General features: G+C 42.3%; 2 protein-coding genes and 1 non-coding gene across 3 annotated transcripts; 1 reads left to right on the top strand and 2 right to left on the bottom strand.

Moving 5' to 3' along the window:
- Positions 1–4,342: 4,342 nt before the first annotated feature.
- On the bottom strand, positions 4,343–10,956 carry LOC124653016 (cilia- and flagella-associated protein 20). Its single transcript, XM_047192070.1, has 6 exons — positions 10,824–10,956; positions 9,973–10,054; positions 9,837–9,868; positions 8,750–8,991; positions 4,688–4,924; positions 4,343–4,593 (listed from the first exon to the last, which is right to left on the bottom strand). Exons 2-6 carry the CDS (start codon positions 10,023–10,025, stop codon positions 4,585–4,587), a joined length of 573 nt encoding a protein of 190 aa, XP_047048026.1. The 5' UTR covers positions 10,026–10,054; positions 10,824–10,956; the 3' UTR covers positions 4,343–4,584.
- A 4,015-nt stretch (positions 10,957–14,971) lies between these two features.
- LOC124652753 (uncharacterized protein DDB_G0272718-like) lies at positions 14,972–16,951 on the bottom strand. The gene is made up of 3 exons (XM_047191794.1): positions 16,814–16,951; positions 16,410–16,668; positions 14,972–15,277 (listed from the first exon to the last, which is right to left on the bottom strand). The coding sequence occupies exons 1-3, from the start codon at positions 16,833–16,835 to the stop codon at positions 15,220–15,222; spliced, it is 339 nt and encodes a 112-aa protein (XP_047047750.1). The 5' UTR covers positions 16,836–16,951; the 3' UTR covers positions 14,972–15,219.
- Positions 16,952–17,021: 70 nt separating this feature from the next.
- TRNAN-GUU lies at positions 17,022–17,095 on the top strand. The gene has a single exon. It is a non-coding gene; the product is annotated as a tRNA-Asn (tRNA).
- Positions 17,096–26,571: the final 9,476 nt, after the last annotated feature.

Genomic DNA, 26,571 nt, shown 5'->3' with positions numbered 1-26,571 from the left:
TCAATACAGGTTGGATCAGTTTCTTGAATTCAGTCTCTCGAAGATGCTCATACGGATAGGATGTGTGTGTGTGTGTTTATATGGCCGAGTGTATATAGTCTCTCCGTCCTCAAATAAGTGGACATCTAGCCCTAAACTTTGTCCACAAAAGAGTGTACTCCTATCTTTCCAATGCACTTTAATTGCTTCTCTCTCATCGCACGGAAATCAAACCCAATAATATTAAGCACATATTCTTCTTGTTTTCTACATGCACTTAGCTTATTGGAGGTGAAAGAATTAAGAATGGGAGATGCATGTTTCTAATGTATTTTTTACTCCACTTTATAATTTGTCTTGGAAAACCCGCATGTACACTTATTTATGGACGGTGGGAGTATGTATTTATGAGCATGTTTCGCCGAAAAAAAAGTTGTGCTTCTTTTAGATGCTATATATATATATTTATCACATCCTACCTAAGACATGCATCTTGTCAAGTTTGTACACCTAGCATTTGTTCCCTTCACCAATATATGTGTATTCTCTACATGCATAAATTTATTTTACATGTTTCTATACCTTGAATATTTTGGTTTTGCTATTTTTATTAGTAGCAAATAAGATCATATCCATCCGACGTTATGAAAACATGTGCATGTTTACTAATTAGCTAGATCCAAAGAAAAGTGTGCCGGTGAAGCAAAGATCTTAAGAATGGAACAACAAGCACGTATACGTGTTTCACCACACTTATATGTATGTCGAAATTGACAGATTTGACCTGTTTTAAAAGTTAAGACAAAATTTCTCTGTTCTGGAAACTTTAACTATATAAGAATCTTTTGCACAACGCCATCCCTTTGGGAATATGCTTCTTCTTTTACAAAAATAACAGCCGATCTATTAATAATCATCAACATCAGTATAAAGAACAATAAAAGTAAAAAAAATACCAATAAGTCTTTGGACTACCTAGCGACGATTATGAGCACATGAGCGAGCCGAAGGCGTGCCGCCGTCCTCGCCCTCCATCATCGAAGCTGGGCAAAGCTTGTTAAATTAAAATTTGTTATAGTACATGGATGAGAAGTCGTCATGCTTAGACCCCAAAATCCGCTTTAGTATGCTACTTTATATCTCTAACGACCAAGGTAAGAGCCTCCAGAACCAGAACTAGGTTGTTTAGTCTACTAATATAATTATATAACCTACAAGGGTACAACTCCAAGATATCTGAACTAGTTAGATCCTATTTGTTTTTCTACGGAAGACATAGGACCAACTGTTTCTTTCTTATCTTTGCAGTACTTTTCATTTCCTTTCAGAAATATATACTTTGACATGTTCCTAAATCAGCAAATTGAGCACCTACCGATCAAGCTAGCATGTTGATGTGTGAGTGGCAATGGTGGAAGGTCATGTTGATACAATGTTATTCTCGGATGAATAAAAGGATACACCGGAAGTTCAGTTACTCTCAACCTTTTTCCTTTTATTGGATACATATAATCTATAAGAGTACTAATTTATTGAAACAACATAGACATTCTCTAAGTACTTTCCTGCAATTTTATTTATAACATGCCGTTGCAACCGGACGAGAGCTAGGCTTCATTGCCCTAACATGACAGCTCTTGTGTGCATTGAATGAGCATGTTTTCTATGCCTGCCCTCAAATAATATTTGTATATGATATCGTAGTTTATTCTTTTGCAAAATGTTTATTCATATCTGGCTGCCAGCTATTTGGCGGGCAAGTGCGCGACAAGCTGCATCTCCTACCTAGTATACCTCTACATTCATAGGAGGCAAGAAAAATGTGTTTTCCTATTTCGACGTCACTGCAAAGAAAGAAAGGAAGGAAGAAAATTGCATGAACTTAGAGAAGCGGCATCTTATTAGTGTTTGTTTGCAAGAATTTGTGTGGTTAAAAGACTTGTACCAAGCACATCCTTCAAATAAGTTGTTACGGCGCGGCGCAGCTCATCTTGCAGAAGAATGCTGCTACAAGGATAAGAGCTAGCTGCTACAGTTGAATGAGAAATTATAGCAATCTGAATTTTGTTACTCAGAAGAATGTTACCGAGTTACTATGAATTTATAGCAATCCAAATTTCTTCCAAAGTCTCCCACCCCAGGTGACCAAATTCGTATTCTGGGTTTGGCTATCTGCGGTAAAAGATTTAGCTTGAAGTATTATTTACATTGTAAAATTAATTTTCCAATAAAGACATATATTTATCTGTTTACTTAGATGCATTTTGACCGGTATGAATCTCAAGAGTGTCTGCATAACCCTTTTCATGGTTTCGAATTAGCAGTCGATTGGGAAAGAATTAACTATGGTTATCGTGCCATGTAAGGACCGGGTTCCTCTCTTGGAACACCAAAACCACCCTTCATCACTTGCATTACTTAAACTTCTTACTTCTTCATCATCAGCACATCTAAATAATGTATTAATTCGAGCGAGTTCTTTTTTCTAGAGCCATGTTCTACAAAGGCAAAGACTTTCGAATGATGAACAAGGCGGATGCGTCTGAGTTGTGTGTCCACTTCTTCTCTTGGTGTCAAGTTCCTTGCAAACGGTAATGTTGCTACTTTGTTTTACGAACTTTCTTTTCTTTGTGTGTGCGTGTGTTTTGGTGTCAAGATCGATGAGCCTGCATAATTCTCAAAAAAAAAAAGGATGACCTTCAGGTTGGTCCATCCACATTGAAACCGTGGGCCGGGCCAACAATCCAGGCAGAGATACTGGCTGATCCACCAGCCATTTATGAACGGGATCCGATCGCAGGGCTAGCCGACGCGCCACTACGCAACGCAACGGTAAGCAAGTAACCGACCTGAGCGCGGCCGGCGCAGCTCGTCGTACGTTCAGGGCGAAGGTCTACGTGGTCCGGCGTACGTACGTACAGTGCAGTCGCCGTGCCGCGCGCTGCGCTGCCCTGCGTGGGGAGGTGTACGCCGGCACGTTCGGTGCTCCCTCCATGCTCGCCTCGCCGGCGGCCTGCCTGCCGGCGAGTGCTCCAGGCCGGGGCCACGTACGGACGGTGGTCCGGTGCCGGTGGTCACGCAGCTGCAGTCCCTACGCGCGCGTCCGGCCGTTACCTAACGACCGCTTCAGCAAACCTTAACAATCAATTCCCTGCAACCTCTACGCAAGAAGACACTCCACTGTGTTCCTGGATCGACCTGGCCACACCTGCATACGTATCTGCAACTGCCACATGGATGGTTTCGTAGGGAAGAACGACAGTATACTACTTCTTCTTGTTAGCTTTGTGACTTTTTAACATAATGTGCTAACCATCGTTTAGAACACGCAAAAGGAAACAGTTGTATGTTATGTTCTGATTTAAATTCATGATAAAAGAGGGGCTAACTTCTAACGAGCGGAGCAAGGCCAATCGCCGGTTCAGATCATTATCAACATCTATTTATATCTTCTGTAAGCCGTCGGCTAGAATTAATCGCTTCATAAGATAACTCACGGTGTTTGTAAACACTTCCGATATACTGAAATTTTGCTACTGGCACCCATGATTTTTTCCTCTCTTTGTTGAGAGGTTTTTCCACATTAGAATGTTGTGTCCCCTGCGTGTGTTTCTATTCGTTCTTCGTTATTTGCTTCTCGCGTTTATAATATTGCATAGAGAACTTGTAGTTGATGGAGCAATATGACATGTTTTTTATTACAATATAGAAAGATATAGCTGTCTAGATAATACCCTTCTTTAGCAGCTCCAAACCGGCCAGGATGTAGATGGATTCCCTGTCAAAATTATAGCAACCAATTCCCCAATTTTGGTTGGTAGTTATAATAAGTGTTCTATCGCTTATGTTAGTCGCATGCTGAACTATGAGGCACATCATTTAACTCGGTCTTTGGAGCTTGCTTGTAAGTCGGTGTAGCGTGGTATGCTCCCAACAGTATCCAGAAGACAAATTGTATTGACTGTGTTTCTCTCAAAAAAACTTATCTCTAAAAAAAGTGTCACTGGAGAACGGCATGCCAGTATCGCTCTCTAGTGACGAAACGAACCTCAATTCTTACATTTGCCAGGCGAATCTTCCTGCTGATCATACACTGGCACCACGTAGAAGAGATAGTAAGATGGAAATGGCAAATTCTGAAACGACCAAGCCGTGCCCACGGGTAGGCACGATGCCATTACTAGCAACAACAGACTGAAATAGGAGCAGGGATCGGCCGGCGCGGATGACGCCGCTTACCCCCAACAAGGGCTGATAAGCTTTTACTGCATGCGATCTTGGACCATACAATCTGACGTAGTATGGATCCAGCAAACCGGTGGTCACATAGTACACTAGGGAAGAAGCAGATTAAATGGCAATCTAGGCACACAAGTAGCCGGTGGCCCGCCCGTAGGGGCTTGCTTTACTTGTCAGTTGTGACCATGAAAATGGACCAGCATCAACAGTACATTGGAGAAGAGATCAATTAGATACAGTTTTAGCACATGTCATTCAGGCAAAAATTAGGGTACAATCAAAAAGATTCCAATGCTTTACGCATAGCTAGCTGTTGTTGTCTCCTGAGCTCCTGGGGAGTAGTGCCTCCATGCTTCGTCCTGAGCTCTACGATTTCTGAAGTTCACACGAAAGGAAGGGTTAGATGTGTAAGCAGATGGAGCAAATGTTCTACTGTACAACAGATTAATAGACATGGTGCGATACTCACTTGGATCGGAAGGTACAGCTTGAACTCCGGAGGCAGCTCCTCCTCCGAGTAGAGGCGGTCGGAGAAGTAAACTCTGCGGAGCCGGCAGTTTGCGTGGACCTGCACTCGCAGTGTCTCGACGTAGTTTGTGCCGTAGGCTCTCTTCGTCAGGTCGGCAAGGTTCAACTGAATGTTGTTCCAGCCATCGTCGAGCTTCAGCGGCATTGTGCAGATATATGGCTTTACCCTCGTGGCGGACTGGAGAAAGGGTGTGCGAAACTACAAGTTAGTATGAAGTGGATACTCAAACAAAAGTGTAGGCACACCAATCTGTGCATTTAAAAGTTTTAAGAAACAGCGCAAGAAAAGTACACTGGAAAAGAAATAACATCAAACACTGCATGAGTATATATAATATTCCGTACATGAAAGGGGGCAAACCATCACAATGCGCATTTTTCACAACCAGATCATACAAGAATGTGCAAAACTGCATATGATTATGCACAACAGATGTACATCTGTGCTGATCAGCCTAGGAACAAGCATACAGATTAGAAGGGTTGGCAGTGGTAGTGTTTTGTTACTTCTATGAGCAACCTGTAGTTTCGTCTGCTATTGTCTACTTTCACGCTTATACTTTTGATCTGCAAAAGAGAAATGGTAACTCCGCATGCTCACTTTTAAAACCCTCGCTCGGGATAAAGCTCCCCAGAATAGATGGCCTCATTTGTTCTCTTTTCTTCTCAATGAACATATCTTGGTTCAGCAAATGGTAAGCATGCAGAATGAATAAGATATTTTTCAGAAAAGGCTTTTCAGGAACTACAGGAGCTACAGATTGTGACACAGGATATTGATCTGGTTGCAGCTAAAGGTTTATGGCTGTATGAATGGGGCAATTCTTATCTGGTTTCAAAGGCATATAAAGCATTCCATGACCAGCACATCCAGCTCCTTTGTTTAAATGGTTGTGGGATTCTTGCTGTCAGAAACGCACTGTTGGTATTTGCTGCACAATAGACTAAACACAAGGGCGGTGTTGCAGAACAAAAAATTCTATTTGCTGGACTACAGTTGTGTCGGGTGGATAACCCCCGGTAGGCTAATCGGGGCATAAGTTAGCTACAGAAACCAGGGATCACCTATTCTTTCATTGCACCTTTGCTTCTTGGTGTTGGTCCCATCTATTGCCAGAATGGGTTATCCCAGATGCAGATATTCATTCGGTTCTGCAATCCTTCAAGAATGCTTTCAAGCAACCTTTTTTACGGAGGTTTTCATTTTGGCTAACTGGGAAGCAAGGAGACCCTCTCTCCCCCTTTCTGTTCAACATTGTCGCTGACGTTCTTCAGCAGATGCTCCGTCTCGCCTCCCTCTCCGGCCTCCTCCTTCACCCCCTGGTGGACGATCTCCCCTGTCCCGTCCTCCAGTATGCCGATGACACCCTCATCATTATTCGTGCGGTCCCCGAGCACGTGGCCAATCTTAAAAAGGTGCTTGACGACTTCTCCGCTGCTACCGGCCTAGCCATCAACTTCCACAAAAGTACCTTTGTCCCCATCAAAATTGATGGCACTATTGCCGCCTCCATGGCAGCCACTTTTGGCTGCGAGGTCTCCTCCTTCCCTCAGACCTATCTTGGCCTTCCCCTTTCCACCTACAAGCTGCGTTTCGGAGACTTCGCCCCCATCATGACCAAAAGCGACATGCGTCTCTCTGGGTGGCGAGGCCGGTGTCTTCCTATTGGCGGGCGGTTGATTCTGGTCAACTCGGTCCTCACGTCTATGCTCTCACATGCCATGAGCGCGGGCCTCCTCCCCGCAGGTGTCATTGAGGCCATCGACAAGAGGCGACGCGCTTTCCTCTGGACCGGGGAAGAAACCTGTCATGGCGGCCAATGCAAAGTCGCTTGGGAGGATGTTTGTGTCCCAAAAGTTCTTGGGGGGCTCGGAGTCCTCTCCCTCCCAGCCCAAAACTCGGCCCTCATGTCCAAATTCCTCACCAAGCTCCACTCCGACACATCTGCCCCCTGGGCCTCCTGGTTCCGTCGTATGTATGGTTGGAACAATTCTCGTGACTTGGGCGACCGTCACCACCTTGACACCCCCATCTGGAAGGACATCATGGCGGGACTCTCCTCCTTCCGCTCCATCTCCAAAGTCTCCCTTGGCAATGGATCTTCCACGGCCTTCTGGTTTGACTGTTGGCTGGGAGATCAAACCCTTCAGGAACGCTTCCCCAACCTCTTCTCACACTCTACCCGACCCAACATTGATGTTGCGACCACTCTCTCCGTGGGGCTCCGCAGCTCCCTTGGACCGCGCCTCACTGCTTCCGCAGCTGATGACCTTCAGACCTTGGCTATCGAGCTTAACCTGGTGGATCTTCGCCCCGACGTCCCGGACTTACGTAACACTCGCCTCTCTGACAAAAAACTCTCAAACAAGTGTTTCTATGTCAACTCTTTCAGGCATTTGCAGATCGATGACGTGGCGCCAACGGTTTGGAGGAGTGCTGCCCCTTTAAAGTGCAAGATTTTCTGTTGGCTTGCCCGGAAAAAGCGCCTACCCACAAATGAACGGCGGTTTAGGCATCAACTCGCCACCTCTGCGGCCTGCCTCTCCTGCGGCCTCGATGAAGACACTGACCACCTGCTGCTGCTCTGCCCCCAAGCAACCGACGTATGGGGGTTCTTCCACCGGGACTTCGACCCCGATGCTTACACCGGATTCTCTGACTTCTGCCTTCAACGCAACAGCACCTATGAGGAGTCCACTATCAACACTGCTATCGCCTGGAACATCTGGAAGCGCAGGAACGCCTTAACCTTCAATGGCGTCACAGTGAGCCTGGCATTAGTCTCCCGCAGATGTATTGAGGATATTAGGCTTTGGGCTTATAGATGCACCACTCCCTCCTCCACCTCCTTTCTTAATTCCTGGTGTAATGGCTATGACCCCCCTGAACCCCCTCGCTTCCTTCGCTCTACCCCTCTACCCCCTTTCTGGCAATGTAAAATCTGAACCCTGTACGATCTTTCTGTTTGGTATAAAGTTGTTCAGGCTGGCGTAAGCCCGCCGTAGTCCAGGTCAAAAAAGAAGCCGACTCACTAGGAATGATCATATTTTCTGAGGTATCAGAGCAGATTTATATAGATGCAAGAGAAAGTTCAAGGAAGAATTAGACTGGGTAATACTCAGAGCTAAAAACAAAAGGCTTGCTGGTTTCAAGAACTGGGTTCATAACTATAGCTGCTCACCTGTAATTTTGTAATTAGTAGATAGCTTTCTTCTTTCTTTCACGCACGCTGTACTTCTTTTTTTCAAAAATCAATAAAAATCACAGCAGAATCCTTCTGTTTCCTCAAAAAAAAAAAAAAATTGCTCCGCAGTGGCTGCAGCAAAAACGGCAGGACTTCGGAAATTTAGTGAAAGAAGCTACATTCGGAAATGCATCTGCCGACCTCGTCACGGTAGTCGTGTAATATAATAAAAAAATGGAAAAAATGTCGTACCAGATGGGTGCCCGAACGAGTCGGGTAACCTGATGGGTTCAGGCAGGGTCTTATTCATGACCCATGGGTAAAGTCACGGGCAGATGAAGGACCCGATAAGGGCTTCAGGCATGGGTTAGGTAAAGGTCAACTCATGCTCCACGCCCTCAAGCGCAGTGGCAAAGCCATGATTTTAAAAATGGGTGTGTGGGTTAGTTTTTTTGTTTTTGTTTTGCAGCACAACAATGTGAGACACGAAAGTTCACAATAACGGAAACGAAACTACAAATTATTCATAGCAGTGACAACGAACTACAGCTGCCAAGTCTTCTAGTTAACAGTTGCAAGTTGTTGCTTAAATTCGACTGAATTCTACGAACCAATCAAATTAAGGAAAATTCTCAATTCACAAATGGAGAAAATCAGAAATAGAGAAGAACCAATAAAAAATTAACAGTGATAATATGAAGTTATTAACTAGAAGAACAGGATGAGAGGCGCAGTATAGTAATAGATAAGTTATAAAGACAAGACCTGGTATAATTTACTTATACGGAAACACAAATATAATAACAGCTCTAACACACCTGAAAGTTTGATGCTCGAAATCGCCGGCGGACATTCTTGTCATCCAAGACATGGACCTCAAATGTGAAGTATTTCTTAAGATTCTTCACAACGAGGGCAAGAAATGGAAGCTTAATTCCAAGAGTGGCAGCAGGGTCAGCTGGGCAAGTGATGAACGTTGATTGCACATTTGTTCCAATAATTTCAAGAACGTTAGACTGGATATCTTCATCCTGGGGTCTTTTAATGTGCCCATCAACAACTGCATGACAGAAAGGTATTAAGCAACAGAATATGTCATTTTTCATCAAGATGGAAATAATCAAATAAGCACATGTGGTATAATGGTACAACACATAAAAAAACAGATGTATTTAATTTCGAGCATGACCAGCTAAGCTACATCCTGATACACATGAACTGACCCAGAGTCCTCGGAAGTAAGATGAAAATAATCAGATCAGAACATTTGACAAACTGGCATGTAGATCACAATTTATTACAATAACATGTGTTTCATTTCCAGCAGCACAAACTAAGTTACAGAATCAAGCACATAGTGACAGAACATCGTCAAAAGTAAGTCTATTGCCTTTCACTGCTTGCCATAAATTATAGTTAGGGTATCAAATAGCTACTCCCAAGTCAAATTACTGTGCTCCCTCCAATCCATATTAAATGATGCTGATTAAGTACAAAGTACAAAGTTCTCCTAAATGAGCGACACTTAATATGCATCGGAGGGAATAGTAAAAATAGGCTCGGGTCTCAGAAAGGTACTAAGCATGAAGAGGGGCAGAACGTTCCACCCCAAACAAGGTGTTCATCAAGGGCTATTACATAAAGTCAATCAGCGACTCCAAAATCTTGCACAGTTAAGCCTCAACATAGTCAACAGGCGATAGATAGCTTTCACTACACCAGACCATATTCGATGCTTAACTCATGCTAACATAAAGAAACACGTAAGTAGCAACTTGCTGATCTGCCTTTGCTATAACCAGAAGCATATAACGATATAAGCTGACTTGAAAGATTAAAAGAGTATTTACAGCATAGGAATAGTAGAAACTAAACTTTAGAGAATACCAAGCACGACTGACTCACCTTCCTTGTCCCATATCTGCAATGGCTTGGTCCTGGCCAAACAACAAAAGAAAAAAACACAAGACATGAGGTATCCAAACTAGGAATAGAAAGCTTTAGAACAATTAAACCAACAGAAGGTCACCACCATACATACCCGAGGCTGTACAGAATCGACAGAAACCCTGACTGGAATGTATTCTTGAACATTTTTCGCCAATCTTGTAAGACCAACTAAACTGCAAAACATTAGTAGAAGACAAAATGAGACAACCTTTCATGACTGTATCAGTTACATGGCGAGGATGCAATAAACACTGACAGACATCACAACGGGTCTACAACAGTTGTATACACCATTTCATTCTGTTGATGACAGGCCACTCATCAGTTTGTTCAGTTAACCTTGGCCGCTCAGTTAATGTCACATATTTTTCCAATTAGCCAATATAATAAAAGATTTCTCTAGAATTTCCTATGAAGCAGTCAGGAAAAGAGCCCTGAGATATGCACGTATCAACGGTTCTCGCTAGAAAAATATGGATATATGAAGTAGAGCGGGTGTGTTTTAATTGGACACAACTTTTGGGATGTGTAACACTATAGGTAAGATAAGTTTAGTTTTCAAAAGACTGATGAATCTTGCTGCCTACAGAGGTCATGCTGCAGCAGAGGTGCTGCCTGCACCTCCAGCCAACGAAGTAGTGGAGTTCCCTATCACAGGCCCATCCCATCTTGGACCTCCTACTCTCTAATCCCGCTCAGCTTCCTAGAAATTTCATCTCAGACACCTAAGTTTAGGGTGGGTAACTGGGTATCATCAGAGGAGAAGAGAAGAGGGGAGGACTCGCTGCCCTGCCCTTCCGACCGTGCTCCTCTCTACTAGCTGCCGGACCGCCGCCGCCGGAGCGGATGCGCGCGCGCGGGGGGGGCGAACGGGAGAGGGGAGGGAGGCGAACGACTCCTGGAACAATCCACCCAAAACATAGCTAAGCTAGGGCTCCTTACCAAAGAAGGAAGAGATCGTCGGGGGCGCCGCACTCCAGTCCAATCGAGGGAAGGATGAGGGCAGGCGGCGGCGGCCAGGGGGAGCAGGAGAAGAGTTCTCGGTGGCGTGTGGTTCGGTGCGGCGGGCGGTGGCGACGGGGAGGAGGGTTCGAGCAGACGAGCCGGTGAGCCGCCGGGACACGGGAGGTGTCTTTTTTTTTCGGACAAAACGAAAGGGGCCGATGGGCGATGGGCTAGGGGTCGTCGTCCTCACAAGGAACAAATGGGCCACCGTCCACCCATGGTTTAGTAAGGTGCGATGGGCCGGAGTCCGAAGAGTTTAGGGTTTAGGATTTAGGCTGTGCTCTTTGCGACGTGATGATTTGGTGTTAAACAAAAGCCTAGAATTTTCAACAACAAAAAAGGCTAAGCTGTAATTCTCAAAAGAAAAGTGGCTAGCTGCTGCTTTCCCAAACAGAGCAACGCAGCCCACTTTTTCTATGTCTTATTTCAATTTACCAACGAGGCTACGAGAGCATATTAATTCACTTCTCCGCAATTTTTAATGGGGCAGCAAAGAAGGGAAACACAAAATCTATTGAATATCGTGGGAGACAATGACTCAACCTAAATATGCAGGCGCTCTGAATTCCAGAGATATCAAGTTGTACAATCTAGCACTGCAAGCACACATACATGGCGTAGCCAGAGTACAAGAGTTCTCATGGATATATATTTCCTGGAAAACAACACAGTCTTAAGGCGAGACTAGGCTCCCATCCCTCTCAGATATGGAGGTCCATTTTAGAAGGATGTGGTGCCCTACAGATTAGTTCGATAAGAAGGATATGCAATGGAAAAAGAGGAAAATGGTGCTTTCGAGCAGAATTGGATTCTGAGGGACGAGAGACTCCGCCCTATTGCCCCAGTCAAGGCAGGTGCCTTGTCCGAGTTGCGGATTATATTGATTAGACGATAGCCTTAGCCCTTATATAATCATCATGGTAAGCTGGATGAATTTTTTCTTATTACCAAAGGATGTTGAGTTAATAAAAAAAACATTCCTTTATGTACAAGAAACCAGGATGACTTCTGGGCTTGCCATTTCGAACACACGAGTATTCTTTATCCGGTCAGCTTACAGAGCCTTGAAAACAACAAAGAGAACTAGAGAGGGATGGCTCAAGGGGAAATTTTTTGTCCCGTCTAAGAGCATCCCCACTCGTTGGCGCTCCCCACGCCCAAATCCGGCGAAATTTTCGTCCGGATTGGAGGAAAATTTGGCCTGGGGAGCGCCGAAGTTCCAGCCGTCCCCCCGGCAGGAAACCCCCAACCTCGACCATTTGACATATTTCAAACAAATTCGACATAAAATTTAACAAGTTCGGCGAGTCTGAAACAAATTCGGTGATAATCAGTACAATGTTTAACAAGTGCTGAAACAAATGAAGCACACAATTTCACAATTTTTTAAACAAATTATGACAGACTAGTTAGCGTCGGCGTTGGCGTTGCCTCGGAGCGTCCATATGTGCTCCACCAGATCATCTTGCAGCTGCTGATGCATTGTAGAGTCTCGAATCTCCTGGCGCATAGCAATGAAGGCGGCCCATGATGGGGGCACCTGGTGATTAGGCTGTGCAAGAGGACCCTCTTTCTCATATGGTGCTTGTTGCTCAGCCAAAGGAACCGGATGTTTTCGCTCATTTTCAATAATCATATTGTGTAAGCACGTACAACAATTCATCACCTCCCACATCTGATCTTTGGACCAAATCATAGCGGGGAACCGAACGACAGCAAATTTCTGCTGGAGGACACCAAATGCACGCTCGACGTCTTTTCAGCAAGCTTCTTGTTTCTTCACAAACTCGTAAAGTTTGGGGGTGCTAGGTTTCAAGATAGTCTTCACAAATGTTGCCCACTTTGGATAGATACCGTCTGCAAGGTAGTATCCTTTATTGTAGTGCCGACCATTGATCACATAGTTCACCGGGGGAGCATGACCCTCAACAAGCTTGGAAAAGATCGGGGAGCAGTTTAGGACGTTGATGTCATTGTTGGATCCAGGCATACCAAAGAAAGAGTGCCAAATCCTGAGATCATGGGTAGCCACTGCTTCAAGTATCACAGTGCAGCCGTTTTTGTGACCCTTGTACATTCCGTGCCACGCAAACAGCCAGTTCTTCCATTTCCAATGCATGCAGTCAATGCTTCCAAGCATCCCTGGAAAACCCCTAGCTTCATTTGTTGCAAGGATCCTCTGAGTGTCTTCGACAGTGGGTGATCTCAAGTAAAAGTCCCCGAACACTGCTATGACGACACTGCAGAACCGGTAGAAACAATCAAGGGCGGTGGACTATCCGAAGATAGTCATCTGCACTATCACCGGGAGCTCCATAAGCCAGCATCCTCATAGCCACTGTGCACTTCTGTAGTGACGAAAATCCAACCAAGCCAGTGCAATCCGCTTTGCATCTGAAGTAGGGGTCAAAGTCTCGGATGACATACACAATTTGCAGAAATAACTTTCTGCTCATCTTGAAATGACGCCTGAAAACAGTCTCACCGTGCAATGGATTGTCGGCGAAGTAGTCGGCGTACAACATGCAGTAGCCCTCCATTCGTTGTCTCGGCTTGCACTTTCGGCGACCTGGTGCCGACCCACCACGTCGACCAGTTGCCACCCCGGCGTACATGCTTGATAAGCAACCGAGGATCAGCATGTGCTCCTCGTCTTGGGCAGCGGCTGCCATCTCTTCTCGCATAAGCTCGACGAACATCTGCTCCTCCTCTTCATCCGAGTCCATGGCCGGCGAGGCAAATGGACGAACACCTGACGGGCGTGGTCGAGGCAACCCGAGCCGCAAACGACGAGGAGTAGGCCGTCGGCGGAAAACAGGCCGGCGGAGGAGCAGCCAGATAGGCCGTCGTCGAAAGACGGCGGAATATAGGCAGGTGGGGAGGAGGGGCGGCGGAATCTGGGCAACAAGCCGACGGGATGGTGACGGCGGCGAGAGAGATACGAGGGGTGGGGGAGATTTTGAGCGAGGTGGCGGTGGGGTTCGTGTGTCTAGTCGCCGACAGAGCGGGCCCTTCCCCGCTTTTCACTCGTCCGGACTCCCCGATAGATCCCCGCGGGACCGGGGTTGGCGTGGGCTCACCCGATGGATGAAGGGCCAAATCCGAACGAAAACGAGGAACCGGGGGCGCGACTGGGCCGAATTTCGCCATCCGGATGAAAAAAAACGTCGCTCGGTGGCCTCGTCGGGGAGACGAGTGGGGATGCTCTAAAATTCAAAATTTTCTATTGAGACCTGCAAAATAGTCGTTGGCAACTCGTGATGTAAGGCACCACATGCATATGGCGATGACGAGCTCCCGCTCTCTGTGCGGTCAAGATGACTCCTAGTGTCATTCTCTGATCGAATGCACCATGTCAAGGTGTGCATGCGTGTTGATGGAGGCGGATATTACAAAAAATGTTTATCTATCTACTAAAAGTTAAGGAAATAATGGTTGTTCGCTATCATCAAGTCGACGAACGAAGCTGATCTCACATGGATGTTGGTGACACTGTGGGTGGTCGTCGCTTCCTGATCTTCTTGCCCTACGGATACACTCGCTGGCGACGCCGACAATCCGTTCCGTCTCTGGTGGCCGAAAGGGCCTTGAAGGCGTGGTGAACCAGGGTGGCTCGTCGACGGGAGGTATATCACTCTTTGTTTGTGTTTTTTTTTCAAGTTTTTTCTTTGAGATGGTGAAGCAGCGGCTACATCTTGAAATCAAAATAAGGTCTCCTGGCCTATCCTCACTACAGTGGTGCGTCTTGTGTCTAGCGTCAGCATAGGACGTGTAGACTTGTGTGCTTGGCGGATTTCTCGAGATCCAATCGGTTGGTGCGGTTTCAGGTCAATCTCTTCATATCTACCGTTGTCATTATTGGCGATGGTTGCTGCTCTAGTGTTGGTCCTTTGAGGTCTTAGACAACTACAACAAGCTCTACTAGGGAAAGCTTTACCCGGTATTTAGCTGTAAATAGAAGCATCTTTTCCAACCATTGTCTATTTTAGTACAGAAACCTAGTGTATAATATCTAGAGCCTTGGCCAAAAGTAATTAGTTGTGGCCGCAGCCTATTGTTTGATTTGTATGATTACAACAAATATATGAAAAATTTACAATAAGCTTTACAATCAACCAATGAAAAATATAATGTCTGGATCATGTACACTTTGCACAATAACGTTAATCCATGGTCCATACATTTAAGCAAAAAATAATGTAAATACTATTTAACACAGGTAACAGAATGCGTTCATATCTTGAGGAATAATAACGAGTCACTAGATTCACTAGATACTGCGGCACGCCCAATTCCGAAAATACAAGACACGAAGAGCTTCCAAGCAGGAATGTCACCAGAAACAGCAGCAGCACTCCTCCAGCATGCAGCAGCAGCATAGAGCAGCCAGCCTGCAAAATGAAATATGCAAAGGTCAATGCAATGAAAAACAGGAAAATGGGATGAAATTACTGGGAGTCTTCTGAAATAAAATGTTTTGTCGATTGAATTGGCCTGCATACAACAAATCTTTCTGGAACAGTAATCTGTATCAAGATACCATCCTGCATAGTACAAATCAACATTCAGGTATGGTTTACGGTAAAAAACCCAGACGGACATTGATAAAGGCATGCTGAATTTTTTTCAGGTAGTGAACTAGTGATTAACCACTTACAAGTTCAACAATAAAGGTGTACTATTTCGCCTAGAAAAGAAAATTCTTCTCTAATCCTAAACACTTATCAAGAGATGTAACTTAGGGTGGGCAACCTTTGATGCAAATATGTAAGAAAATGAACATATACCAGTTCCTTAAAATTGTCAATGTACACGGCCAACAACTATCTGCAGTTCTGCATAAGGCAACAGCATGAACTAGTCTACCAGACACATTCTGCCTCCCCATTCCTTTTTAGTTTCCGATTTAGAATGTAAAGCATTCCAAGTATGTGCAAACAATATGTCAACTACCATGATAAACAGCAGAGTTAACGACATGGATAAATCTACTGGCAAAAATCATACTGCATTCCTCGTCTAGCGTGGCATTAGCATGGTGATAATAAAAACACATCAGTAAATATATGTATTCCTTCCGTGTACTTTACATCTGCAGCATGCTTTGTTTGTTAGATGGTCTGTACAAAACCAAATCATGTTGCTATTTCCAACAGCACATATAAGACATTTCATTATCAGGTTTTTGCATAGGCAACTAGTGAATTTCTGATTACATAAATTCAGCCAGCAGTGAAGAAATTTCAGGATGATCTACACTCTCCGCTCATATATATATACACTTCAGTTTTTGCAAATGTAAAACAATGTCATAAGGAACCAACCAACCCCATCTCCTAAAAGCACCAAAGGGCTAACTCTAGACAAAAATAAGCACGACCCAATGATCTCATCCTCACCAATGAGCTCCCAAGATTGTCCTACCTACATGTCTGGCATAACCTAAGCAAAAAAAGTAACCACACCCATACAAATTGCATGGCCAGAACTGAGAAGATGTGTTAAGAGCAAGCGTTGCTTTACCATCCTCTGAGGAAGCCAAGGCAGCAGTCATCGCCGTGGTGGCCATGGTGGTGGTGGTGATGGTGGTGGTCCTCGACGTGGTGGTCATGGTGGTGGTGGCCGTGGCTGTGGTGGCCACCGTGCTGCGGCGGGTAGTAGTATGGCGGCGGCTGCTGGCCCTGGTTGAAGTACCCCTGGTACCCCTGCTGCTGCGGCGGCGGGTAGTACGGGCCCTGCTGCGCGCCGGGCGCCGACGGCGGCGGGTACACCGGCGAATACCCTGCAAACCCACGGATCAAGAACCGAGATTAGACGCAGCAGACGGATCCAATTCGACCGAGTGAGAAGCTGAATCGGAGCCAATTGGCCGAACGAAGAGGGTTTGGGGGAATTCGCGAGAGGTGGATCGTGGAAGGGGGATTTGCCTGGCGGAGGCGGGTAGCTCATCCTCCCTCGTCGGCGGCGGTCGCCGATCCCTTGGCTTCGCCTACTTCCTTCTCGTGATCCACGGCGGAAGGTAAGGATGGTTTCGTTGACGTCGAACAAGAAGTAAACTGCACGCGGTTCCCTTTCCGCTTGGCCAGCTGGTGCTGCCTCTAATTAAGTACCGAACTAGAAGGCAGGAGAACAAAAGCTGGAATAGCTCAGTTGGCCAGAGCGTGTGGCTGTTAACCACAAGGTCGGAGGTTCGAGCCCTCCTTCTAGCGACATTTTTTTCTGTTTTCTCCATCTTTTCGGCCCTTTTCTAGTAGTTCTTTTTCGTTTTTCACCCATCACTAGCTTATGTGTCTGCAAACGGTGAAACTTGAAAGTTGAAAAACCGTGTCCACATCGAAAGACTAAAGGAAGATCACAATTTGAAAGATCGCATCCACATTCGAAACCGTCCTATCTCTGAATCGATTCTTGTCAACATTATCTTCATCGATTTTTTTATTCGCTGTCCTTCGAATGTTTCAACACGAATTATATGCATGTAGGTGACATGAATGAAATAAGCTATAGGGATAAATGTCAGTTGAGAGGTGCACAGCTAGCTATCCAAGCTGATCTTACCGATGCACATACATTCTCCGTATCAAACTAAGCCAACCAAGCAGGACCGGTCCACAAATTTAGGGAGCCCTAGAGCGACATAACACCAAGTGCCCATTGTTTACTTAAAGAAATCTATAATGTTTATGCTAAAAATAAAAAATTATTCAGAGTGTTGTTAAGATTGGTGTTATTCGGTCCCACAACAATCCCTATCTAACTTTGTTGCTTGGTCACAAAAGACTTAACAAGTATTAGTGCATGTACAATGCTAGTGAAGACACACCTTCTCTTAACAGTCCACATCATCTACATAAGACACTAAAAATAAATGGTACAATGCATTATCTCTTGTTATCATCCTTAGCAATGAATGAGAATCAATTAAATTATAGAAAGGAATTAGGTTGCTAAGAGAAAACAAATGGTACAATGGAGAAAATAGCCTTCTCTTATCTTCTATCTCTATGGACATGTACAATGGGGTGACACCGACCTTCCCTTACATTTGCCATATCAGATTTTTTCTTAGTTGGAGGAAGAAAGAGAAGGTTAGCTTCCCTTAGCTAAGGGACGATCTCTTATGAAATAAGAGAAGGCTATTTTCCCAATTGTACGACTTGTCTTCCTTTAGCAACACAATTTTTTTAAAAGTAATTAATTCTCATTTATTGTAAGAGATGATAATAAGAGATAATGCATTGTAACTTTAATATTTGTTGTCTCTAGATGATGTGGACTAGTAAGAGAAGAAGTGCCTTCCCTACCATTGTACATGCCCCAAATAGTATGGTACGCTAGCTTCTTCTCTTCTCACGAATGGAATTGATGCCACAACAATATTGTTTCTCTGTTTTACTTTCTACTAGCATTCAAGCTATTGGTAGTTGTGCTATCATTTCAGACCTTAGTTGAGTTTAGTCTTCCATCAATCACCTTTACTATGTTTTCCTTTCCAGATTTCTGAAATGAGTTCTCTTGTCTCACATAATAATTGATGTCTCCATTTGTGATCGATGATGTGCCATCATGGAATAGGTATGTGGTCACAACTGACCTCTTTTGACTTAGTTGCCAAGTAACCAAAATTTTGATTTGCAGATGGGAAACATCCTGCTGTGATCACCTATATATTGCATGTCGAGAACTATCTGTTTGCACAACACGGGAAGAAAGGTAATATATTCGTAGCTCAATATTTCTTCCTTGGTGTGACTTCATACCATAGATATCACATTGTTCTGACGTTTTTCTCAATCTCTATGGTTCCTTCAATTCTAAGATTTTCACAAATAAAATTTCTTTAAACAAATAGATGTTAATTGCAAACATGGCTAATCTATGGTTTGTCTCTTACTACTTCGAACTTAAAGAAGTTCCAGTTCATCAATAATGGGCATTACTCATATTAGACTCACTGGTCCATGTAACATGCAATTCCCAAAGGTAACGTTGATATGCATCCGCATGCTTTCAGTAGTTCATTTGCTGTTTTTGTCAACTTTATGAGACCGAGGAGCTGCGAGACTACCAACTCAATATGTATATTTATATTAATCTATCAACTATGGCAAGGGGGTTCAGGTATATCCTTGCCTTCAAGTTTTGTATGATATGGTGTAAGAACTATTAGGAAACACTTCACTGGCGATAGACTAGCTTATTTCACCGAAACTGCTATTTTGACAATCAGACATAGATGCCACAATATTGATAAATATAGTTAGTGTAATATCCCAGGTATTGGGGTTACAAAAATAGAGGAAACAGATGTGTGCATTGCATTCATGCATAGAAAATCCGGGGAATTTTCGCGCTTTAAAAATAAAACAGTCACAGTAGTTGAAGTTTCACTTGACCTTGCTGGAATTGAAGTAGCTCATCAAGTCAAGCGCTATAAACCTCAATGTGACTTTGTTAAAACCTTGTTTTGGGTAGAGATGATTTGATCTAAGGGGTTAGATCAAATGGAATTAAAACTAACACAACAACACTTTAATCAAGGATCAATTACTTGATCTTATAAAATACCATAAGATGGTAATATTTGCCATAACATATGAACATCCATTTAATTGGAAATCAAGTAACAATAATTGGAGAAACTATTCTTCACTTATCTTTTCCATGTCTTAAACTAATCCTTGATCCTACCATGAACCCCATGGTATTCATTTTACTTCATTCTTGGAAACAAGACAAGGAGATCAACTCTAGTAGTATATATTCTTCTTTATTCCATATTATAATACATCAAACATAGAGAGATGAGAGTTCCACAATAATAATTAAAGAAGCAACAAACCTTAAGCTAAACCTTGGATATACATCCAAGTATTCAAATCATCATCTTCAAGAGGAACCCTAGGATATTATTCAAGACTTTTCCTAGAGAGAGCAACCATTGGTGTTAACCATAGATATTGGTGACTACATCATTATCTTTGGAGAATAACCTTATGAGATTATTGAAGTCCTTCCCAAATGAGAGAGACCACTCATATCAATCCTAGCTTTACCTATTTAATAATAAAGGACAAACAGTGAACTAAAGTATTAGGGTATAAACCATTTCACCATGGAGTGGTGAGATAATCTATTACCACATGGAATAATACCATATCCATGAATTGATAAAGTAAGAAGGAGATTAATTCAACCAAGATAGCCAAGTAGAGTCTTAGCCTAGATACCTAAGGAAATATTAGGAGTACACCATAAACCCTAGAATAACAACTCCTAAATGAGAGAGATCAAGCTATGGAGTTACACTCTAGTAGTTGAGGCAACACTTAAATTTAAGGGAGAGAACTATCCATATGTCCTGATGATTAAATCATCATTCCTTAAGTAGAACTATAAGCTATTATCTTAGGCATTCCCCTGGGATATAAATTATTGAGGTAATCATATCCATTCATGATAGTACAAGAAAGAAATTAACTATATTTAGTTGATCAAGACAACACTTAATCTTGGGAGTGAGAAACCTAATTCTTGAGAGATACCTTAGGAAGCCTAACCTTGATCATTATAAATTGTGATGATCATAAACCCTAAGCCTAATCCTTGCAATAACTATAACTATCTACCGATGAGAGCATAAATCCGACTGTTTTGGTTTTCGATCTGAGTCCGCCCTGTTTCCGATTCGAATCCGCAGTCCGAAATATCCGCATTCAAATGCAAAACTGGTGAATATCCGCTCCGATCCAAATCCGAAAAAAAATGTATGTTAAAGGATATGGTACGAGCAAAATCCAATCGGTTTACACCCCTACAGCCATTTGTTGGTCTTCGGTTTTAGGCCTTTGCCTTTTTAGCGCATTTCACTATGGGCCTCAACCTATTTACATTCCACCTCACTATGGGCCTTTTATTTCAAGATTAGTCATTTGGCATAAGCCCATTTCATTTTTGGATATTTAGGCTATAGACAAGCACTTTCCATTTCAAAATAGCACAACCCAAAATTTCAAATGGACAGAGCACAATTTCAAATGAACACACCAGAATTTCAAAAGTACAACCCAGAACTTCTCTTACATCCATCAAACACAAAAATTAATGCATAAAAGGAACAAGATGTGTGTTCCATCTAAAGCTTCAATCACGGCGTCCATAACTAATGTTTGGCCAATCTAAATTTTCCATATATCATTAGCCTATGAAACGAGAAAACAAGAGTAAGAAGAGTGGTAAAATATGAAAAGAGAGTTTAACCTCGGTCAGTAAGGAATACATCACTCCAGATGATAGCAATACAGTACACATAAGTGTAATGTTCCCAAAAAGTTCAAAAAAAATTCCAAAAAATAATAATATCCATTTATCCAAATAACATGTTTTTACAGGACAAATGACACACTTGCATGCTGATCATACATGTTTTTACAGGATAAACGGCACACTTGCATGCTGATCATGTTGCAAGCACAATTTATTATCTTTGATACTAAGCAATTAACAGCATCACATAGTCACATATCTTATTTTTCAGGAAAAGCAAAAAAAAATGTTACAAAAAAGCAATAACTACCAACAAATTTGCAAACATAAGCAAAAATAAATAAATAAAATCATGAAGCATGTGTACATAAACAGTTGAAAGAATAGTCATAAACTGAGAGATTCAGCAAGGTGAACATCAGGTGTACAAGATGCTGATCATATAACATTCTCAAGTTCACTTAGAAAGTACAGTTAAGGAAAGTTCTATGTTTTCGGTCAAACAAAAATAAACGTTACAGGTAGTATCTTGTGCAATTATAGAGTGCTCAAGAGTAAACTGTAAAAAGCAGCATGGTGAAACAGTTAAAGGACACATTACTTGAGGTCAATATCACAACCAGTTGAAAATAAGGTGCAGCAAAGTACAGTTAAGGGAAATCTTAACTCAAAACAGCCACCGGCACTATTTGACCCACCTCACCGATGTAGTTATCATGGCTAGCAAACAAGCCGGACCAGCTGCGGAAGAAGCTCTCATGGCTTTGCGTGAAGGCGCCACCGTGGCCCATGTCATGGCACTATGCACCAGCACTGCATCAGTGGGCAGCAGCTTGCGGAACTACCAGTTGTCCAACTTGCTACCAATCCCTCGTCGTAGACCACTCTTGATGTGTGAGCTTGCCTACCCAATTTGAGTTCATTCAGCACATAAACTATTCAAGGGGCACACATTGGGATTGCAGCAAGCAAGATGACAGTTTGGGTGATTCTGGAACAGCATAACTCTTTTAGTTTAGAAACTACAAAGTCATGTAAGGATAATATTTTCGTCATTAAGGCACCTAAAACTAGAAGCTTTCTTGATCAATGAAGAAAGTTGAGTAATCCTTCAAGAACACACCAAACCAATTGTGCAGGTGAAAAATATGTGCACCGCAGTCAGTTCAAATATGTGCATCATAAGACAAGGGGCCCTCGAAATTTCATCTTGGTTCCTGCTTTGTTGAGTTAAAAATATCATTTGTAAGAGAAGTGAGTGATCTTACATTCTTGGCTTTCCTCACTATAGACCTCTACAAAATCTCCAGTACACATCAAAAATCCTTCAGTCATGCCAAGCACTTTGCCTGAGCTAAATAGGCCAACATGAACCATACAAACAGATAAGAATCAGTGTACCCCCGTTTAATTGAAGTCTACACTCGTTAGAAATCAAATTTCAGCTTTTACCTAGAGTATAAATAATGGCAGCTGACTGAAACAAGCTCAAGTAGTAAACTCAATTCTAAAATAAAATGAAGCTTAGATTGGAGTCAAATGTAAGTATGTGACATCATATTTTAGTACCAAATGCAAATTTTGTACATCCAAATGCCAAATTGTGCTTTTAAGTTTTGCAAAAAAAATTAACAGGGTACTCGACATTCTGAAATGAGTGAAGTGCATTATAGGTCCTCAAACTGTTTCCCTGGTCTCACATAGGTTCTCGTACTTTGGAAATCATCATATGGGTCCCAGAAGTGCAATCAGACCCGGGTGGCAATTTTCAAAGTTCAAAGACCGACATGAGACCACAGAAATAGTGGAAGGACCTATTATTCACTAATATTCCATAATCTGATTCTGTTTTACGTACAGAACCCTATAACACAAATTACCTATAGATGTAACCAACATAATTGTCCTCTTGCCCATGAGAATTCTATAGTCCAAATGGATCCAACAGGAATGCATTTATACAGCTTGCACCAAATGTAGAGAATGAAGCATGAAAACATTTTACATGGTAGAGGTGCAAACACTGATAATAAAATGTTAAAAACACGGTGTACCATACCTTGAGGGATGAATACCAGGAAATGGAACAGGCCAGAGTTGATCACTGTCTGCAGTTGCTGTGTATCCAAGGATAAATATTACATTCATTGGCCTCTTGTGTGCTGATAGAAATATGTAGTATAATAGCATTATGAACACAACTTGATAAAGTAAGGTGCTTGATTGCACACAAATATTTACAGCAGAGTTAATAGATTGACATACCGAATTAAAATGAAATTTGAACAGATCATGATGTAATATGAGAAGTCATTTCCCTGGCTGGCAAGACCTGTTCAAATGAAAAAAAAATACAAAATAACAATAAATATATTGTATTAGCTAATCTTCAATCAAACATCACCATACAGTACCCAGGGAAGAGATCTTCAGAGTGAATCTCCCAAGCCCAGAACCAGGGACTAAACATGATGGTGGCCTGTGAACATCACCGTTACAGAAAATTGCCTCCTGGGCAGTCTCTACAATATTTCTTATGATGCATCTTACCTACATAAATAGGAATAAACTGAATGATATAAGAAATAAAGCAGACAAAATTCCAAGAAAAAAACTAAACTAATTCAAGGAAAAAATTAGAATGCAGGCAAACGTGCACACAGAAAATTTCAGCAAAATTATAGCACGAGTACAGAATTAAAATTTAAGCAAGGAAAAAACATAAATGAAAAGCACTAATATCACATCTCAGGAATGATGCCAGCTTCGGTACAACTTCTTGGGTAGTCAACCAATACACCCTTGCCTAGCATTCCCCTATAGCATTATACTATCACTATCAGCCTATCAAGGGAATGAAAATGATAAGAATCATTACTTTGTCGATGTCAAACAGAGGAACATCCAAGTGAAAAGATGGAGGCATTCAGCGCCCTGGAGTTGCCTGAAATAACGAAAACAGGGTTGTTACAATCCACAGTTATGTAAAAACACTATTATCTACAAGTAGAAGGTGCCAAAAGATTACATTCCAGACTGGGAAATAGTGCTTGAAATACTTAGTGAGTCGTGAAATGCTGTGCTATATCTTGTCTAAACTTTATTACAAGTTTGCTGTTAAATTGAGAATTGAAGAGTTTCCTGGAAATTAGCAAAGCTATTGACGAGTTGCCTATGTCCAATCCTTCAACTCTGGTGCGGAGGCTATAGCATGTCGCCAATGCTCAATCACTCTGGTTAAGCTACAGGTTCCAATTTGCCTTAAATTGATCACCATTTGCCAAGTGAATCCTTGAAATTTTGAATAAGTAACCTTAGAGGTATAAATAAACACGATATAAACCGCATTTCTAAAAACACAGATGAATGCCCCATGTTTATTTTCTAACATATGAAGGGGTTCCACTTTTCGAAGAAAGCTGCTATGCAACAAATCCCTAGAGGATTGATGCAGGCAGAAAATAGGTTATTAGCTTGTTTACAAACACACATACCAACTTTAAATCTTCTACGTGAAAGCTTGAAAGCTAACCTCCTTGTGATGAGGTACGATAACTAACTTTTCCCTATCTACTCTGTACATGAAAGGTAGTGGTAGCTGTATTCCATAGAGGTAGGCTTGAAAGCTGTAGTTTTCTGGACAGCGAATGGAAGAAATGGAGATGTGCCACTATCCAGCCTATCTTGATGAACCCAAAGTGAGAAGGGCTGGGTGAATTCAGGGGTTCTTATGTGTCGCCATCAATTGGATCTAGGGTTTTAAAGTTGCATGTGCTTATTCACTGCTAGCCTGCCACTCTACACACGACTAAGCACAAGGATACAATGTATGGGAGTGACCAGTAATTCAGCATGTTTAGAAAAAAAGAGGTTTGGGTACATTTTTCTAGTACCCTAAGAATTACCACAGCTGGAACAATACAGTTTGTTACACTATGGTATTTATTACATCCAACCGCTTCAAATTGTTAGAGCTTATGTTTTTTCAGATACAACTATATTCTGAAAGCTCCAAAGAAAACTTTAGGCTAGCCATAGTGCTAGTATCTTAGCTAGTATCATACATGCCAGGCCCACAAAAATGCTGATGTGGCAGCTAATTAAGTAGGGGAGAGAGGATTAGAGTATCATAGGTGGATACCGTATCATAGCGCACATTACAAGAAGTTAATGTCAAATAAATCCTGTAGACAATTTTGCATTGAGATTATACAAATCAATAAATATACTAAGACTATGATACTACTTCATGATACAATGCATTATCGAGATAGTATCATACACAAATATCATATGCATGATACTACTATATGATACTATCCACTATGGCTAGCCTTACATCCAAAAAGAGTATGTTTACAGAAATAAAGCGATTGAGACTGAGGACTTGCCTTCTCATCTCTTCACATCTTCCCTGGGGCAATCATGCTGGGCATGATCTTCATTCTGACTCATGTCGAAAGGAGGATTGAATGCCTGCAGTTCTTTCTTTTTTAAGAATACCACCGTGTGCTTTGCAGTTTTCAACAGTCTCAAATAGACCATACCTGACAAGCATATTCATGATAAAAGATGTATGCATGGATATACACTTGTGAAGTAATAATGCATCAAAAAATAGTGACAAAGGTTTCAGTATAAATAGTACTCCCCCTCACAATCTCTACTGCATGGCCACCCGCAATACCAAACATGTGAGGTTCTTTGTTTAACTACCCCCTCTAGTATAGCAATATGATATTACTTACCATCTCAATCTGTGGTACTTCAACAAACAAAGGTGAAATAGAAGTTCGTGCACAGAGAGAAATACATATGGGAGCATACAGCATTAGATAACCTAAATCAATAAGAAGGTTAACTGTGGTATGACTATGAAAAATGAACCTTGTGGGCACTAGAAAGCATTTTGAATGACCGTTCATATATCCTGATATCTTTCTCTGGTGCATCTTGATAGCTATTACAAAAGCCAAATAGCAATATTATATTCGAAGAAACAAAAAGGCCTAACACCTGGGAAGCAAAGTCATAATATTTTTAATGACTGTCTCCATGTATTTATATTGTATAGATACCATCTTGTGCTAAGTCACTAATCATTAAAAAAACAGGGAATATCGCAATCGTGTAGTATCAAAATAAATCAACAGCTGCGAAAAGATGCATGTCCCCAGTAATGATGTTTTAAGTACATCCACCTTGTTACCTGCCACCCTTGTAGTGCTAATGTGGTTCATAATCTCAAACGAGGCAATGCTAATCGGTATTCCATCAAGTTATAACATATTATAACATCCAATAAGCAAATAAGGTTAAGGATAGGCCATCACATTATATAACTCAACAAAATTGAAAAGCATGAAATCAACAGAGAAGCGGTAGAGCAAATGAACACACTACACATCCTGCTGCTTAC

Source organism: Lolium rigidum, chromosome 5 (genome assembly GCF_022539505.1).
Source record: "Lolium rigidum isolate FL_2022 chromosome 5, APGP_CSIRO_Lrig_0.1, whole genome shotgun sequence".
Classification (NCBI taxonomy): domain Eukaryota; kingdom Viridiplantae; phylum Streptophyta; class Magnoliopsida; order Poales; family Poaceae; genus Lolium; species Lolium rigidum.
This window is presented reverse-complemented; position numbering and strand designations above follow the sequence as displayed.

What these genes read in the sequence shown, in the direction of transcription:
- LOC124653016 (XM_047192070.1), bottom strand. Translation starts at nt 10,025, where the DNA reads ATGTTCAAGAATACATTCCAGTCAGGGTTTCTGTCGATTCTGTACAGC. An exon ending in TCGATTCTGTACAGCCTCGG is followed by an intron (nt 9,869 to 9,972) that starts GTATGTATGGTG and finishes TTGTTTGGCCAG; the next exon opens with GACCAAGCCATTGCAGATAT. An exon ending in GCAGATATGGGACAAGGAAG is followed by an intron (nt 8,992 to 9,836) that starts GTGAGTCAGTCG and finishes TCTGTCATGCAG; the next exon opens with TTGTTGATGGGCACATTAAA.
- LOC124652753 (XM_047191794.1), bottom strand. Translation starts at nt 16,835, where the DNA reads ATGAGCTACCCGCCTCCGCCAG. An exon ending in GAGCTACCCGCCTCCGCCAG is followed by an intron (nt 16,669 to 16,813) that starts GCAAATCCCCCT and finishes GTGGGTTTGCAG; the next exon opens with GGTATTCGCCGGTGTACCCG. An exon ending in CTTGGCTTCCTCAGAGGATG is followed by an intron (nt 15,278 to 16,409) that starts GTAAAGCAACGC and finishes TTCATTTTGCAG; the next exon opens with GCTGGCTGCTCTATGCTGCT.